The sequence below is a fragment of the Mustela nigripes genome, chromosome 13 (genome assembly GCF_022355385.1).
Source record: "Mustela nigripes isolate SB6536 chromosome 13, MUSNIG.SB6536, whole genome shotgun sequence".
In the NCBI taxonomy this organism is placed as follows: domain Eukaryota; kingdom Metazoa; phylum Chordata; class Mammalia; order Carnivora; family Mustelidae; genus Mustela; species Mustela nigripes.
In genome coordinates this window covers 61,838,282-61,857,182 of record NC_081569.1, presented here as the reverse complement: position 1 = coordinate 61,857,182, position 18,901 = coordinate 61,838,282, and the positions used below count along the sequence as shown (strand labels likewise).

General features: G+C 38.9%; 1 protein-coding gene across 8 annotated transcripts in view; it reads right to left on the bottom strand.

The window, feature by feature from the left end:
* Window positions 1-18,901, bottom strand: part of TMEM62 (transmembrane protein 62) — a 53,786-nt gene that overhangs the window by 21,873 nt on the left and 13,012 nt on the right. For 2 of the 8 annotated variants that reach the window (XM_059372640.1, XM_059372643.1), the window contains exons 1-5: window positions 13,724-14,458; window positions 13,358-13,469; window positions 11,896-12,033; window positions 8,840-8,885; window positions 1,794-1,935 (exon numbers count right to left, since the gene is read on the bottom strand). In XM_059372640.1, coding sequence (XP_059228623.1) covers window positions 1,794-1,935; window positions 8,840-8,885; window positions 11,896-12,033; window positions 13,358-13,469; window positions 13,724-13,903 — 618 coding nt within the window. In that variant the 5' untranslated portion in view covers window positions 13,904-14,458. The other 6 variants (XM_059372642.1, XM_059372644.1, XM_059372641.1 and 3 more) reach the window with 6 other exon arrangements.

Sequence of the window (18,901 nt, the reverse complement as noted above, 5' to 3'; positions counted from 1 at the left end):
AAAATAAGAAGAACCACTGATCCCTTCAGCCCTGTATGCTACACTGCAATTAATAAAGAGGAACTTGAAAATAAACTTCTAAAATAAGATGTACCTGAATGTTCACAATAGCTCAACTCAGAATAGCCAAAAACTAGAAACCATCAGTATATCCAAACAATGGAATGTTATGCAGTGATAAAAAGGAAAGAATTACTCAAACACACAAAAATATGGATGAATCACAGAAACATTACACTGAGCAAAAGAAGCCAGACAGAAGAAGAGTATGTACTATATGATTTCATTTACATAAAATTCTTTATATATCTATCTATCTATATATCTTTACATATCTATATAATCTATACTGACAGAAAACCCATGAAAAATCAATGGTTCTCTAGGATTGGGGTGAAGACTGACTACAAAAGAGAACTTTCTAGGATGACAGAAATGTTCTATCTTGATTGTGGTGACAGGTATACCAGCATCTATATTTTTTGTCAAAACTCTTCAAACACTTAAAATGAGTGCATTTTATTGTATGTAAATCATCCCTCATAAAGCTGATTTCAAAAATAACTTGTACAGGGGCACCTAGGTGGCTCAGTCGGTTAAGCAACTGCTCAGATCATGATCCCAGGGTCCTGGGATCGAGTCCCGCATCCCTTGAGCAGGGAGCCTGCTTCCTCCTCTCCCTTTGCCCCGTACCCCTGCTTGCGCATGCATAAGCACTCTTCCTTTCTCTCTCTCTCTCTCAAATAAATAAAATTAAAAAAAATAACCTGTACATGTATAAATATTATTAATTATCTTTAAAGTACTTATAGCAATGAATTCTTGGACCGTACCTTCAGGGTTTCTAGTTTGACAAGTCTTGGGGAAAGTCTGAGAATCTGCATTTTATGAGTCCAACTGATTTTCATGCAGATGATCTTTGAATCGTATATTAAAAAACACTGCTCTGAGGAATAGGCTTTAACATAATAAGTTAAAAAACTGTCTAAAGACAGTTGGGAGATAAGAAACAAAATATACCTTCATTAAATAAAATGTGTAGTATAACACAATGCATCTCACAATAGTCTATTCACTTGATTTCAAGGTCTCCTGAACCCTCGTATCACTTTGAATCTCTCTCGGCACTTAGCAAATTCTGCCCTTTATTATAGTTATTTCTGCACTAGTCTTATGCCCCTCCACTACAGTAAATATTCTAAGAGGCAAGTGACTTGATCTTATCGCTCTTGTATGCTTATAGGCAGGCACATACACCTTACCTATAGGCATGGGCTTATTAGTGAGCTGACATCTGTTGTACTATGAAAAATGGGAGGGTTTCAGATGTGACTTTCTAGACAGTTTTAATCCAGCAACGGTTTTCACCTCACTTGCTTTAACGGAAATTTATTTACTTCAGTGGTTGTCCTTCTTTTATTAAAATAAATAGAGTACATTAGTTAGAAATGGCAACTGTGGGGATTTAGGAATATACCCCATAGTATAAAAGCTATATGCCCTGCACCTTGCAAAGAGCATGCTGCACTGAGTACATATTTAATAAATGTTTACTGAATAAATATAAAATTTGAGGTACTTCTTTATGAGATTTTGGGACTAGAACAGGGATAGCAATGATAGTGCTCAAGCAGCCAGTGATTTCTTCTAGCCATACTTGTAACCACAGTAAAACTTTTTGCAAGAATTTCTAGATAAGAACTGGTTTACCTAGATAACCTTAAGTGAGCCACATTTATCCAAGAAAAAACAAAATAGATTAGCTACAAAAGGAAGGTAGATTTTTACTGTACCTCATCTAAAATTCCAAAGAAATTATAGGGTCTCTTAGGCCCTGGATTTGGGGTGGCATCCAAAGAGATGAAAGAATAGTTTCCAAAGGGAGTACTGTGGACATAATGGAAAGAGCCATCCTTACGTACAGCAGAATATTTCCTAAAAAATACAAGACAGGAAAGTTTTAGTGCAATCATAAAAAAAAAGAATGAGTTGAAATTCCTCCCCGTATATCACACTAAATTTGCCTCCCTTTGATAATCTCCTAATCTGACAGAGAAATACATCAACTACTCACAATAAACTGATTAAAAGAAATTTTAAAGATTTTTTTTCATTGTCTACAAAGATTTAGGCAAACTAATTCATAAGTAACCAAACACAAGGTCATCAAGCAAAGCAGAGAAGGAGATGGCTGGTTTAGGTAATCCATTGAACATTTAAAGAGAGGTCAATCAAAATCCAGTGAAATGGTACTTATCCATCATTGAAAAATTTAGTGAGGACCTACTACAGTACCTAGCAGAATTCTTGGAGTAATGGGATATGAAAGGTATCTGCATCCTGAAACAGGATTACAGAGACTTAACTCACAATAAAGCCTTGCAAAGATGAAGTCATCAAGCCAGGAGAAAAATGTTAGCTAGGTCTGGGTCAGTAAATCTTCTTCAGTTCCTAAAAATACATCTGTAACATACATGGGGTATACATTCAGTAATGAAAGTCCTCACTGCCTAAGTATTAACAGTATTCAGGTGTCTGTAAGGTTGGAGAATGAAGAACAGCAGGAGAGGGTAGGTAACACAGTACACAGTGTAGGAACTCATTAGTATTTGTTGAATAAATGTGAAGGAAGGTATAGATTGGGGACATACCTATATTATTCAAATGTCAAAACATTATAAGAAGATAGATAAGGCACATAGGGAAAAATACAAATAAACTCCTGAAACCTAATGTGCTATCGGGGAGCTATATTTGAGCCCTGATAGCCATCTAAATCTATCATAAAATAAATAGATTATCACAGGTAGTATAATTAAAAGTCAATTAGTTCTACTGCCTCCCTTCCTTGTATTTTTAAAAATTTTCTATTTTGGGAGGCACCTGGCTCAGTCAGTTAAGTCAGCAACTCTTGATTTCAGCTCAGGTCATGATCTCAGGGTCATAGGATCCAGCCCGGCACTGGGCTTGGCACTCAGCATAGAGTCTGCTTATCCCTTTCCCTCTGCTCCTCCCCTGGTCACATGGGCTCACGCATGTGCACACTCTCCCTCTCTGAAATAAATAAATAAAATCTATTAAAAAAATAAAATTTTCAGGGCACCTGGAAGGCTCAGTTGTTTGAGTGTCTGCCTTTGGCTTGAGTCGTGATCCCAGGGTCCTGGGATAGAGCCCCACATCAGGCTCACTGCTCAGCGGGGAGCCTGCTTCTCCCTCTCCCACTCCCCCTGCTTGTGTTCCCTCTCTTGCTGTCTCTCTCTGTCAAATGAATAAATAAAATCTTTAAATAAAGTAAAATAAAATAAAATAAAATTTTCTATTTCAATTTTTTTCTCAATAAAATTTTTATTTATATTTTTCCTACTTAATTTGTTTTCAGTTATTCTTTAGGATCTTATAATCTCACATATACTATTTCCTTTCTTATATTTTTAACACATTAAAATAAACTATCAACTATCAACCAACTACTTGAAAATAGAGATTAAAATATATGATAGCTATTAACATTTTTTAAATTATGGATTTTGACATTCTCTGGGGGATTCTTAAGATCAAGATTTAGCTTTAAGATTTTTTTTGTTCACTCCAATTCAGTTTTCCTTTCCTTCTCCTACTGTCCTCCATATTATTACTTATGCTCACAAGTGAAACCATATGATAATTGACTTTCGAGAGACTATGTTCTCTGAGAAACAAACTGAGGGTTTTGGAAGGAAGCGGGGTGGGAGGATAGGTGAGCCTGGTGATGCGGAGGGCACATACTACATGGAGCATTGGGTGTGGTGCATAAACAATGAATCTTGGAACACTGAAAAAATTTTATTTTTTTTATTTTATTTTTTTTTAAAGATTTTATTTATTTATTTGTCAGAGAGAGAGCGAGTGAGAGCGAGCACAGGCAGACAGAGTGGAAGGCAAAGTTAGAGGGAGAAGCAGGCTCCCTGCAAGGAGCCCGATGTGGGACTCGATCCCAGGACGCTGGGATCATGACCTGAGCCGAAGGCAGCTGCTTAACCAACTGAGCCACCCAGGCGTCCCCACTGAAAAAATTTTAAAAAGATTTTTTTTTAAAATCACAGTACCATGTTATGTAAATAAACAAATATGAGTGTTTGTTATTAGGAGAAAAAAAAATTTTTTTTCATTCAGTCATTCTGGGTGACTCAGTCAGTTAAGTGTCTGCCTTTGGGTCAGGTCATGATCCCAGACTCCTTGGATTGAGTCTCACATCAGGCTCCTTGCTCAGCGGGGAGTCTGCTTCTGCCTAAGCCTGCTATTCTCCCTGCTTATGCTCACTCTCTTGCTCTCCCTCTCTGACAAATAAATAAAATCCTTAAAAAAAACTTTTTTTTTTTTTCCTTCAGGTTGATATACCTGTAATGTCCATATTTCAGGCTGTTAAAATGCTGCTTATTAAAAATTCAGATAGAAAAAAAAATTCAGATAGAGTTTAGGTGCTTAGAAACAAAAATATAAATGTAAGAAACCTTCAAGTGACTAATAGCTTTACCCTCCAGAAAACCAGTCAGACCCAAAGTCCTGTTAATTCTTCCTTGAAAATGTTCTCTAGTTCCAGTCCACAGTCACCATGAAAGATACAAATAGATAATAGAAAATGAAAGATAGTTTGTTCCTGCTCTTTGAAAAATGCCAGTGGAATTTTGATTGGGATGACATTGAAGTATAGATTGCTCTAGGCAGTATAGACAATGTTCATTCTTCTGATCCATGAGCATGAAATACTCTTAAATCTTTTTGTGTCTCCTTCAATTTCTTTCATGAGTGTTCTGTAGTTCCTCAAGTATAGATCCTTTACCTCTTTGGTTAGGCTTATTCCCAGGTATCTTATGGTTCCTGGTGCTATAGTAAATGTAATCGATTCTCTAATTTCCCTTTCTATATTTTTTGTTAGTGTATAAGAAAGCAGTTGATTTGGTATCCTGCCACATTACTGAATTGCTCTAGTAGTTTGGGGGTGGAGTCTTTTGGGTTTTCCATATAAAGTATCTTGTCATCTGCGAAGAGAAAGTTTGACTTCTCCTTTGCCAATTTGAATACCTTTTATTTCTTTTTGTTGTCTGATTGCTGTTGCTAGGCCTTCTAGGACTATGTTGAACAACAGTGGCGAGAGTGGACATCTTTGTCATGGTCCTGATCTCAAAGGGAAGGCTGTCAGCTTTTTCCCATTGAGGATGATATTTGCTGTGGGTTTTTTAGAGATAGATTTTATGACAATCCTAAAATTTGTATGGAACCAGAAAAGACCCTGAATTGCTAAGGAAATGTTGAAAAAATAAAAACAAAACTGGGGGCATTACATTGCCTGATTTCAAGCTTTACTACAAAGCTGTGATCACCAAGACAGCATGGCATTGGCACAAAAACAGACACATAGACCAGTGGAACAGAGTAGTGAGCCCAGATATGGACCCACAGCTCTATGGCCAAATAATCTTTGACAAAGCAGGAAAAAATATACAGTAGAAAAAAGACAGTCTCTTCAATAAATGGTGCTGGGAAAATTGGACAACTATGGATACAAGAATGAAACTCAACCATTCTCTTACACCATACACAAAGATAAACTCTAAAGACCTCAACGTGAGGTAGGAATAAATGTGGAATAAATGTAGGAATATATATGGATAAAAGACCTCAACATGAAGTAGGAATCTATCAAAATCCTAGAGGAGAACATAGGCAGTAACCTCTTTGACATCAGCCACAGCATGATGTGGCTTTCAAGACATGTCCCTAAAGGCAAAGGAAACAAAAGCAAAAATGAACTTTTGGGACCTCATCCAGATAAAAAGTTTCTGCACAGCAAAGGAAACAATCAACAAAACAAAGAGGCAGCCCACAGAATGGGACAAGATATTCGCAAATGACACTACGGACAAAGGGCTGATACCCAAAATCTATAAAGAACTCCTCAAACTCAACACACACAAAACAGATAATCACATCAAAAAATGGGCAAAAGACATGAACAGACACTTCTCCAAAGAAGACGTACAAATGACTAACAGACACATGAAAAAATGTTCATCATTAGCCATCAGGGAGATTCAAATCAAAACCACATTGAGATACCACCTTACACCAGTTAGAATGGTCAAATTCAACAAGATAGGAAACAACATGTGTTGGAGAGGAGGTGGAGAAAGGGGAACCCTCTTACACTGTTGGTGGGAATACAAGTTGGTGCAGCCACTTTGGAAAACAGTGTGGAGGTTCCATAAGAAATTAAAAATAGGGGCACCTGGGTGGCTCAGTGGGTTAAGCCGCTGCCTTCAGCTCAGGTCATGATCTCAGGGTCCTGGGATCGAGTCCCGCATCGGGCTCTCTGCTCAGCAGGGAGCCTGCTTCTCTCTCTCTCTCTCTCTGCCTGCCTCTCCATCTACTTGTGATTTCTCTCTGTCAAATAAATAAATAAAATCTTTAAAAAAAAAAAAAGAAATTAAAAATAGACCCTGCAATTGCACTACTGGGTATTTGCCCCAAAGATACAGATGTAGTGAAAAAAAGGGCCATCTGTACCCCAATGTTCATAGCAGCAATGGCCACAGTTGCCAAACTGTGGAAAGAACCAAGATGCCCTTCAACAGACAAATGGATAAAGAAGATATGGTCTATATATACAATGGAGTATTATGCCTCCACCAGAAAGGATGAATACCCAACTTTTGTATCAACATGGACGGGATTGGAAGAGAGTATGCCGAGTGAAATAAGTCAAGCAGCGAGAGTGAATTATCATATGGTTTCACTTACTTGTGGAGCATAAGGAATAACACGGAGGACATTGGGAGATGGAGAGGAGAAGTGAGTTAGGGGAAATCAGAGGGGGAGATGAGCCATGAGAGACTGTGGACTCTGAGAAACAAACTGAGGGTTTTAGAGTGGAAGGGGTTCGGAGTTTGGGTAAGCCTGGTGGTGGGTATTAAGGAGGGCAGGTATTACATGGAGTAGTGAGTGAGGTGCATAAACAATGAATTTTGGAACACTGAAAAGAAATTTAATTTAATTTAATTTTTAAAAAAAAGAAAATGAAAGATTTCCATCTCCGACCTTTTCCTTTCTCACATTGAAAAAGGACAACTTTGTCCTCCAAGTTATGGTGACTCTAATAATATGTTAACCAGTGCTGTTTGACCTGCCACCCTCCAGCTGATGACACTGTCCCCATAACTATGGACTTTGTTAGATGGGGTATATCGCCTATACATTTCAGAAATAGCCCTTCCATATCATGCCTGGACTATTACAGGACTCCTCTATTCTACAAAACTCCAATCTCCCTGTTTTTTGCTTATTATCCCTATCTTTTTTCTTTTTTGTTGTGTGATTGCCCTTTGTAAAGTATTATTTCATTATGTGACTTGTCTCCTTAGGAATCTATACTGGATTATGAACCATTATCCAACACATCTAAATTTCTACACTTGTCACTTAAGACCTCTGTTAACTGGCCCTAAGCTACCTATCCAATGTCATACCAGGCCTCAAAATGATCCTTTATTCTGGTGATACCAGTTTCCTTACTGTCCCTAAAAGCTCATTCTAGCTTTTAAAACTCTGGGGTTTTGCCTAAAATATACCCCTCAAAATTTCTTACTTCTCCAAATGCAATCCTTCTCTTATGGCTGGACACAAATTTTGCTTCTTTTATAAAGTCCTAACTTGCAACTTGTAGATATATAAGTTCTGGAGATCCAATGCACAGCATGATAATTATAATCAAAAGTACCGTTTTATAAACTTCAAAGTCACCAAGAGACTAGATCTTAATTATTCCTACCACAAGAAAATGATAATTATGTGATGGTAATTGAGGTATTAGCTAACTCTATGGTGTCCTCATTTCGCAACATATAAATGCATCACGTGAACAAGTTGTACATCTTAATCTTATACAATTCTATATGTCAATTATATCTCAGTAATAAAGTCTCCTCTATGTCTAGCCCATACTAACTTCTGCCCTTTCCTATTTCTCATAGTGATTATCATGTGTACCAAATAATGTAGCATTTCATCAGTCATCCCTTCATGTTCTTTTCTAATTGTTTCCCAAACAATTCTTATTTCCCTTAACTGGACTTCCTTGAGGGTAGAGGCCATATTTTAAAATATTAGCTCTTGTATCTCTCATGCTATCCAGCTAATGATGGGCTCTCAACAAATTCTCACTACTTGAGTGATGGTCAATGTAGGACAAAGCTGTGGAATACCCCAGAACTGGAAATGAAACTGCAACTAAAAGAACCTGAACACATTGTAACCAGAGAGCTGGTTTTCTAACTCAAAGAACCTTTCATATTCATAGCCTTTTTCACATTCATGGCATATAAAGAAAATTTTAATATTTCTGTGACATAGTGGGATAAATGGACAAAACAACCAGGGTGACCAACTGAGCTCCTCACCCACTCTAGAGGCTCAGAGAATCAGTTACTCAGTATTCCTAAAATCCATAGTACTCTGGTAACAAGCTCTAATCTAAGTGACTTCTGCTACAACATGGTGACTACAGTCAAACACACTCTATTGTATATTTGAAAGTAGTCACAAGAAAAAAAAAGTTTCTTAACTATGTATGGTGATGGGTGTCATTGCAAAATATACCTAAAATGAATAAAATGTTATATGTCAATTATGGATATAATTATGGATATAATTGACATATAACATTATATTCATTTTAGGTATACAATCTCTCTCTGTCAAATAAATTTTAAAAAATCTTAAAAAAAGAAATGTTTTCACTCATTCACTGACTTGACTGCACCCCTCTTGTACTACTTCATGGTCTGTGTTCTGTTCACTACAGTACCTGTAATAATTCTCGACACTGTCCAGACTTGGAATGTTGAATGCATCTAATTAAAAAGAAAAGAACAATGAATCACTAAATTCTACTCCTGAAACCAATATTATACTATATGCTAACTAAATGGAATTTAAATAAAAATTTGGGGAAAGAAAAGCACATGGAAAAAAAAAAGAACAAACATCATCTATATTAAAAAGAAAAATATAAACATCTTAACAACTAAAGAAGAATGACAATACTTTCAATAACACTTTAAATGGCAGACTGCCAATAAATTAGCCTGATCGTTTTTAAAATTTGGTAACAGATTCATTTTATCTAGAAACTTATATTAGGTACTAGTAGAGAATAAGAAATACTTTCATATTATGTACTATTCAGAATACATCAATTTGCAGTTCTAAGACTGGACGGTGTTGCTGCTGTTTTAATCATGACTGATACATGGATCCATGCTAAGTGTTTCTAAACAGCTGATCACTTTGATAACAGGACCTAAGGCCATCTCTTCTTAAATCCTAAAGATTCAATAAGAAAGGAATTATATAATGGTAAGAGGTAAGGCAAAGGATGTTATAGAACACTTACCTGGAAATATAATGATTTCACAGAGCTTGATTGTCTGATTGCAATAACTAAAATTTCTTACCAGCTTGGAATTCTAAGAATCCACTACATTTCTAATAACTTCAGAGAATAAGCTGTTAAATCCAATGTAGGCTAAAAGAGCTATTATTGTGTATGCAATCCTCTTACTATGTAAGAGAACAATACTGTTATAGTTAAATTTTAATAAAAACTAGTTTCTTCCTATCTTAACACAATACATAAACATAAACACATACAGTAAGCATTTGTCCTTATACAAATCAAATTAGATTATCATGAACTCCAAAGGATGAGCTCTGTTCACAAGATCTAATCACAAGAAGCTGATATTTATTACTTGAAATAAATCAGTAGCTTGGTTTGAAAAACTTTTTTATTATGTACAGGCTTGCTTTTCATTACTAATGAATTTGACCTGTGCCACTAGTCAGGGTCAGGAAAAAAAGGGAAATGTAAATTCAGATCTTCTTCAACTTACAATGGGGTTACATCCAGACAAATCCATTTTAAGTGGCAAATATTTAAGTAGAAAATGCATTTCATACAGTGAACTTACTGATCATCATAGCTTAGCCTCACCTACGTAAAAAATGCTCAGAATGGTTACATTAGTCTATAGTTGGGCAAAATTATCTAACACAAGGTCTGTTTTATAATAAAGTGTTGAATATCTCATGCTGAAGATCTGAGAGTGAAAAACAAAATGAAAGCACAGGCACAAAATGGTTATAAGGTTAATGGCTCTTTACGCTGGCAGTCATGTCCAGCATCACCAGAGTATCATACTGCATATCACTAGCCCAGGAAAAGATAAAAATTCAAAATTCAAAATACAGTTTCTATTGAATGTGTATCACAGTCATACATTGTAAAGTTAAGTCAAGGGGTGCGTGGGTGGCTCAGTCGGTTAGGCTTCTGTCTTTGGCTCAGGTCGTGATCCCAGAGTCCCAGGACTGAGCCCTGCATTGGGCTCCTTGCTCAGAAAGGAGTCTTCTTCTCCCACTGCCACTTCCTCTGCTCATGCTCAGTCTCTCTCTGTCTCTCTCTCTCTCTCACTTGCTCTCCCTCTTGCTTGCTCGCTCTCTTGCTCTCAAATGAAATCTTAAAAAATATCGTAAGTCGGGCACCTGGGTGGCTCAGTTGGTTAAGTGACTGCCTTCAGCTCAGGTCATGATCCCAGAGTCCTGGTATCGAGTCCCACATCAGGCTCCCTGCTCCTTGGAGAGTTTGCTTCTCCGTCTGACTTTCTCCCCTCTCATGTTCTCTCTCCCTGTCTCTCTCTCAAATAAATAAATAAAATCTTTAAAAAAAAAATCATAAGTCAAGCCATCATAAGCTGAACCATCGCAAGTTGAGGACCAGACTTACAGGGTATACCAGAGAAAGCTATAAACCAGATACCCCATCTTCAATTAATAATTCCGAGCTGCTTTGTAAGAACTATTTATAAAGAGCATTTTCTGATCAAACCAAAACTATGTATTTCACCAGACAGAATTATCTGTTTAAAATGATAGTTTTAAAAATATTTATAATTAGGCATACAGCAGCAATTAATAATCAAGTGAAGCAGATCAAATACTTAACAATCAATAAGAAGGTCAACCTATATAAAAACAAACAAGCTTACTGTTAGGATATTTTGCTGAGATTTCCTTACTAACACTACAATAATAATAATGTAAAAAATGTGAAGGGATTATCTCTATTTCTCTCCTCATACATAGAGATTTGTTTGTAATTTTAATTTTTTAAGTATACACAGTAAAATTCATTCACTGTAATGTACAGTTCCTTCAGTTTTGACAAATGCAGTCATGTACCCACCACAATGGAACAGTTCTATCATTCCCCATAATTCTCTCATGATGGCTCTTTGTAGTCAGCCTATCTACCTCTCCCCCAATCCTTGGCAATCACAATCTGTTCTCCATAGTTCTGCCTTTTCTTGAATGTTACATAAATCATATAGTATATAAACTTATGGGTAGTAGCTTCTATTAGGCAAAATGTTTATCTATTGATTTATACATATGTATTTATGTATGTGGTATGAATGTATATACGTATGGACTGATTGATTTTAGGTTCCACACCCAATGTAGGGCTTGAACTCATGACTCTAGATAAGGGTTGCATGCTCTACCAACTGAGCCAGCCAGACACCCAAAATGGGTTATACTTTTAAACACCCTCTCACACAGGTTTTGCTAGAGGCTTTTCTTCATGTAAAGAAGGACCATCCCAACTTTCCCCTCAAAGGCTAGAAGTGACATCTGAAGTTTTAAAATCATATAATATAGTTGTATTTCATAGTTGTGGGCTTTGGTATAACTAAACCGTGTTACAAAGTTCCCATTTTATAATCTTATATTCCAAACTGGAGAATCTGGGCTCTCAAAGGAAAAAAAATCTAGTTTTAATTATATATGGGTGTTGACTCTTACCATGATTTCCTTTAACATCAAGCCACTTGGTTTTTTCCATGACCCTTGTCTTCTTCAGAATACCCTGGTAAGTTTGCCATTCTACCTCATGCTGCCTGGATCCCAAGTGTTCCTTTGTTTTGGCATCAGTCAGGTCTCCTGTAGATTTACATAAGACTTGAATCACAATGCAAAATAAACCCAAGGGGGTTAAAAAATGTTCTCAAATGCACACCAAAGGAACAAAGATACTTAAAGTACTTAACATGTATAAGCATAACAACTTATAAGTCCATCTATGTCCAAAGCAAGCCACACAAAATAGGAATTTCTTATTTTGAAAGGACTTTATTTGTTTCTCAGAGTTTAGCAAGTACCTATTTAACTTCCCATGATATTAGAAATGGGCTCTGAAAAAAATTATCTTTAAAGAGAGCAGTATAAAATGCGTCATGAAACTCTGACAAAAATGAAAACTATAAGAAATTCCAACACTCTGGGCAGATGCCTGATATCTATGACAACCATATTTTCCACACCCAAAATCAAAATATGTAATCTGACCAAGTGTTATTATACAGCAAGAAAGTGATCTGGAGGTGTGGTTGGGCAATGAAGTACCAAAATTTCTGGAAAACAAAACAGACAGTTGAAATGGAGGTTTTCCATAAAATGAGGACTGATAAGTCATCGTATCAGCAGAGGTGTTTCAGTAAGGTGGGTAGGATATGAATCCCCCAATAGACAAGACAGATGCTCCTTTAGCTTTTTCTCCAACACATTTAGAGAGCAAATAGGAGTTGAAAGATTCTAGAGAACCCAAGTCAAAGAAGTACCAAAAGATGAAGAAAAGTGTCCTAAGTCACTTTAAGAATTGACTAATGCTGTTTAAAAAAAGGAAAGTTAGTTTTTTTTTAAAAAGATAACTTTGGGGCATCTGGTTGGCTCAGTCAGTTAAGCCTCCCACTCTTGATTTCTGCTCAGGTCATGATCTCAGGGTCCTGAGATGGATCCCTGGTGAGCTCTGCCCTGGGCCTGGAGCCTCCTTGAGATTCTCTCTCTCCCTCTGCCCCTCCCCCAACCTCAAAAGAAAGAGAGAGAGAGAAGGAAGGAGGGGAGGGAGATAAGGAAGGGAGGAAACTTTTGATTTGTGGTTAAAGGGCTTTCCCTAATTCTCTTAAATCCAGAACTATAACAACGAACGAATACAAATAGAGGAGACAGTATACTAAGAAGAATCATGAGCCTTGCTTCTACTGCTTTGACAAAACCTTGCTATGGCAAGTCATTGATTGGTCTTGGATCTTGACTCAATTATGCATAGGCAAAGGAAATTACAATGTCCTATCTCCCCTGCAGGAGGACTCACCTGGGTCTGGGGCTATAGTGTTCCCAACATTCCCCATGTGAAGAGCTGCAGCCCTGGCTAGCATTCTACCATCCGGACCATAGAAAAACGCGACAGCACGGCAACCCTCCCTACCTGTTGCCAGGACGAGAGCTGGTTGAATGATGCGAATAGTTTCTGAACAGAACTTCTCTAAGTCTACAGCTCTGCCTGGATCACGAAACCTGCTCAGGTGAATGTCGGATATCTGCCGAAAGCAGGTATTAAACAGAGATATCTGAGTCAGGAAGAGGCAGCACGGACAGCAGGCGACCATGCAGCTCTCTCTAGGCGGAAGGAAATGGCAAGGATGTCCCGCAAGAACGAACCCCCCTCCAGGGAAGAACGAGCCCCCAGCCGGGAGTTTGGGGCCGCGGAGGTCGCACCCTGGCGGAAAGTGCCCGCGTCTCACCGCGTGGTGACGTTTCTCCACCCACCCCTGCCCTGCTCCCGCTGCGTCACCTGCAGACCCCAGAAGATGTTGCCGGCTCCGGGGCCCGGCGCGGGGTGCGAGCTCCTGGAGGCGCGGGGCTGCGGCAGCGGTGAGGGCTGACCCGCCAACCCATAGTGCTCCAAGAGCACGGCCGCCAGCGCGGCTGCCGCCAGTCCCGCAACCACCCTGATGGCCAGCACTGCAGCCATTCCGCCGGCCCGGACGCGGCCCTTGCCGTCCGGGGCTCAGCCGGTGCTGCGCCCCCGGGAGCTGTTCTAGCTGCACTTCCGGACTCTATGGTCGCGGGGGCCTAAAGCGCAGCTCGGCCGCAGCCGCCGCACCTGCACCTTGCCAGGCACCTGCTACCAGCCAGCCGCCCACGTCTCTGGGCTGGGTTGGCAAACGGAATGCGGGTGAAGTAAAGGAAACCGAGACCCCCAGCGCCAATCAAGGTTGCCGAGGAGTGGTGGGGAAAGAACCCTGGTCCGGGAGGCGGAGGCTAAAGTCCTGGCTCCGCCTTAGTCAATCATTCCTGACCCCAATGGGTCAATTTCCTTACCCATAAAACGGAGCTAATGAAGCCTCGCGTGCGTACTTCACAGGCTTGTGAGAATCACAGTATGTTTAAGGACGCCATTTAAATTACTGTACAGATGTGACAGCTGACTCTCTCTCGGCCCTTCTGATTATTAACAACGTGTTTCCATAGGTTTTTCAATAGATGTAGTACGTATGTTTTGTAAAGGTATTTTTTTCTAAACCTGATTTCTTACGCACTTGGCTATGTAATATCCCGTTGCCATTTAACAAACTGTAAATACTCCCTATGGGCAGTCACAGGAGAAGAATTAGATTCGGGTCCTGCCCTTAATTTATCTCTAACCATTCTGTTATTGTTGAACTTTTGGATTACTTATGTTCAGAATGTTCTGAATAAACATTCTGAATTAACATATGGTGTTTTGAAAGAAAAACATTTTTATACAACTAGCACCCTTTTAAACACCTATTTGAGTTATTTTCTTGGGATATGTTGCCAATATTGAAGTTACGCCTATTTTAATTCATTAAATACTTTTTGTGTACCTTTGGAAAGCAAGGCATTGATCTCAGCAGAAAATATAGCGAAACCTAAGTAGCTAAAGAACCATGATTCATTATTTAGAAGCTTAGGTAGGAAAGAGAAATATACAAGTAAGTTTAATGTAAGACCAATATGCCATGTGGCACAAGAGACAACAAGATATAAAAGGCCAGAAGAGGTTTAACCAGAACAGATCCCATCTATAGGATCAGGAAAAGTTTAAGGAGGTGTCATATAGAACGTGGATAGTTATTTCTGAGTGGCAGAGACTGGGGATAGGGTGGGGAGAAGCACGTTCCACCAGGACCTAACATGAATCAAAGCATTAAGATGAAAATGTAGGACCTGTTGAGGAAACAGTGTGTACTTTGGTTTGTATGGGTCTAGAGTATACTTACAGGAATAGTAGTAATTGAACCAGACCTTTAGTTTTGAGCCACATTTTGGAAGGCCTGTATAAATGTCAAGAGTGAAGACAGATCTGGCAACAGCACAGGGAACCAACTGGACAGAGGAGAGGTATAGCAGAGACTCTGTTTAGAAGAATATTGGGAATAATCTAGTGCTATGGTCTGACTGTGTCCCTCAATAGGTATATGTTGAAATCCTAATACTCAATGTGATGGAATTTAGAGATGGGCTCTTCACTTATGAACAGAATTAGTGCCCTTATAAAAGAGACCGTAGAGAGATCCCTTCCACCATGTGGGGACACAGTGAGAAATCAGTAATCTGCAACCTGTAAGAGGGTTTCAGCAGAATCCAACCATTCTAGCACCCTGATCTTAGAATTTCACCCTCCAGAACTATGGGAAATATACTGTTATTTACAACCTACCCAGTCTGCAATATTTCATTTTAGCAGCCCAAACAGACTGAGACTGCAAGCAGTGGGTAACTGCAAAGTCCTGAAGAAGGAAGATGGGAGAGCGTGACACTGAGATTACAAAGGAAAGATCAGATGTAAAACAACTGTGAAGACCAAAACTACAGAATTTGACAGCTGATTAGATATTTGAGGGAAGAAAAAAAGATAGTTAAAAGCTAGAGCCAAAATTTGGAACCCAAGTGACAAAAAAATACTAGGGCTATGATATATGTGTGGAGAACATTGTCCGTATGAACAAAGTTTTTGGTTTTGTCTAATGTTGCACTAGAAAAATATCTGTATTGATACCTTTAAACCAAATTTGGAAGATATATTTGAGATGATCTGATTTAAAACATAGGCAATATGGCATGTATGACAGGCATTTGGAGAGGCCTTAGAACAACTTAAAAAATATCAGAATAATTTTCCAGAAATGGAAGACAACAAGAATCTGCATGATAGATGATAGGAATAGACATGCTATTAAGACATTTTGGACTGAGAAATAATGGTTTAAAGTCACAATGGCCAGCAGTCTGGATTGCAGGCACTGAACTGTAACCAAGCTGCTTCACTCATGGTATTCATAGCGAGTCGAAACAGGAATTATTTAATGATGGTTAATGATTCTTTTTTTTTAAATATTTTATTTATTTATTTGACAGACAGAGATCACAAGTAGGCAGAGAGGCAGGCAGAGAGGAGGAAGCAGGTTCCCTACTGAGCAGAGAGCCTGATGTGGGGCTTGATCCCATGACCCTGGGGTCATGACCTGAGCCGAAGGCAGAGGCCTTAACCCACTGAGCCACCCAGGCGCCCCCGGTTAATGATTCTTTAGGGAATACAGCTAATACACCACAAATCATCATACAAGGTGATTCTCAGTTCCTAACAGCCAAAGGAGAAAGGAGATTTCTTGTTATCTCATAAAGAGAGCAAGCAGCAATGCCCCATCAAAGCAAAATATTCTAGAACTAAAGTCAAGGAAGAATGTATCACTTGGGCATTTCACAAACAATGGACATTGTCATCAACAGTCTTAAACTGAAAAATGTGACTCTCACAAACATGTAGAAATTATCTTCAGATTACTATTTCTTATACTAAGTTTGTTTAAAAATCCAATAATGCAGGGCGCACGGGTGGCTCAGTCAGTTAAGCATCCAACTCTTCATTTTGGCTCAAGTCATGATGTTCGGATTGTGAGACTGAACCCCTCATCAGGCTCCAGACCCAGTGCAGAGTTTGCTTTAGATTTTCTCTCTACCTCCCCTTCTGTCCCTTCCCCATCTCGCATGGGCTCTCTCTTTCTCTCTCTCAAATAAATAAACCTTTTTTAAAATTCCAAAAATACGGTATGTAATAATTGTTCTGTGATGTCATTTTTGTGTAGAGCTAAAGTAATGTAATCAAAGTAGTTTTTTGTGTATGTAAGGATTTTTAAATTTCAAAATTGTGATATATAAAATATACCATCTTACCCATCTTTAAGTATATAATTTAGTGCCATTAAGTACATTCACATTGTTGTGCAACCATCATCACCATCCATCTCCTGAACTAAACTAAAATACTGTACCCATTAAATACTGAAGCCTCATCCTCCCCTTCCCTCCCCACTCCCTAATAAATATTTTCACCTATGTTATAACATGGGTCAGAATTTCCTTCTGTTTTAGGGCCAAATAATATTGCATTGTATAACTATACCACATTTTCTTTACTCATTCATCTGTGAAAGGACATGCAGATTATTTCCACTATTTGGATCTTGTGGATGCTGTTACTATGAACATCAGTGGGTACCAGACAGTTTTTCAGCTTTTTATGGAACACTCCATTCACCCCTTAAGAAAACAAATTTGAGGAGAATTTCATCTAAGTAGTTCAGGCTCTGTATAAGGAACCTGAAACACAAGCAAAAGTAAGAAATCACAGATCAAGGAAATTCTCACGCATATCATAATATGATGAACCTTTAGAACATTATGCCAGTAAAATAAGCCGGTTGTAAAAGTACAAATACTGTATGATTCCACCTATATGAGGTACTGAGAGTATTCAAATTCACAGAGACAGAAAGTAGAATGGGGGCTGCCAAGGGCAATGAGAACTTAAGGTTTAATAAATACAAATTTTCAGTGTTGCAAGATGAGAAAGTACTATAGGTGGATGGTGGTGATGGCTGCACAACAATATGAATGCATTTAATGCCACTGTACAGCTTTGGTTGGGCTCCCTGCTCAGCCGGGAGCCTGCTTCACCTCCCTCTGCCCCTCCCCCAGCTTGTGCTCTCTACTCTCTCTTTCTCTCTCAAATAAATTTTAAAAAATATTTAAATATATATGTAAAATACTAAACTAAAAAATAAACGTGGGAAGCTTGATCTTAGGTTACTATTTTAAAATTTTATTTATTTATTTGACGAGAGAGATCACAAGTAGGCAGAGAAGCAGGCAGAGAGAGAGGAGGAAGCAGGCTCCCGACCAAGCAGAGAGTCCGATGTGGGGCTCGATCCCAGGACCCCGAGATCATAACCTGAGCTGAAGGCAGAGGCTTACCCCACTGAGCGACCCAGGTGCCCCTTAGGTTACTATTTTTAAAAATATTTTATTTATTTATTTGAGAAAGAGCGAGAGTGAGAAAGCAGAAGCAGTGGGGTAGCAGCAGGCAGAGGGAGAAGCAATTCTCCACCAGGCAGGGAGCCTGACAGTGAGCTCAATCCCAGGACTCCAGGATCATGACCTGAGCTGAAGGCAGCGGCCCAACCGACTGAGCCACTCAGGCGCCCCATCTTAGGTTACTATTAAAATGATCACCATTTAGGGGCACCTAGCTGGCTCAGTCAGTAGAGCATGAGAATCTTGATTTTGGGGTTGTAAGTTTGACCCCCTGTTGGGTGTAGAGACTATTTAGAATCTTTTTTAGAAACACGATTATCATTTATATGTCATTTTATGGTTGAGTAAAAGAAACATGGACCACACAGCTACTTTGGGATGTGGCAATCACGGCAAGTTTGGATGACATCAAATCCACTCTTACATGTGTTTATTTTATTTTTTTTAATTTTATTTATTTATCAGAGAGAGAGAGGGGGAGAGAGCGAGCACAGGCAGACAGAATGGCAGGCAGAGGCAGAGGGAGAAGCAGGCTCCCCGCTGAGCTAGGAGCCCGATGTGGGACTCGATCCCAGGACGCTGGGATCATGACCTGAGCCGAAGGCAGCTGCTTAACCAACTGAGCCACCTA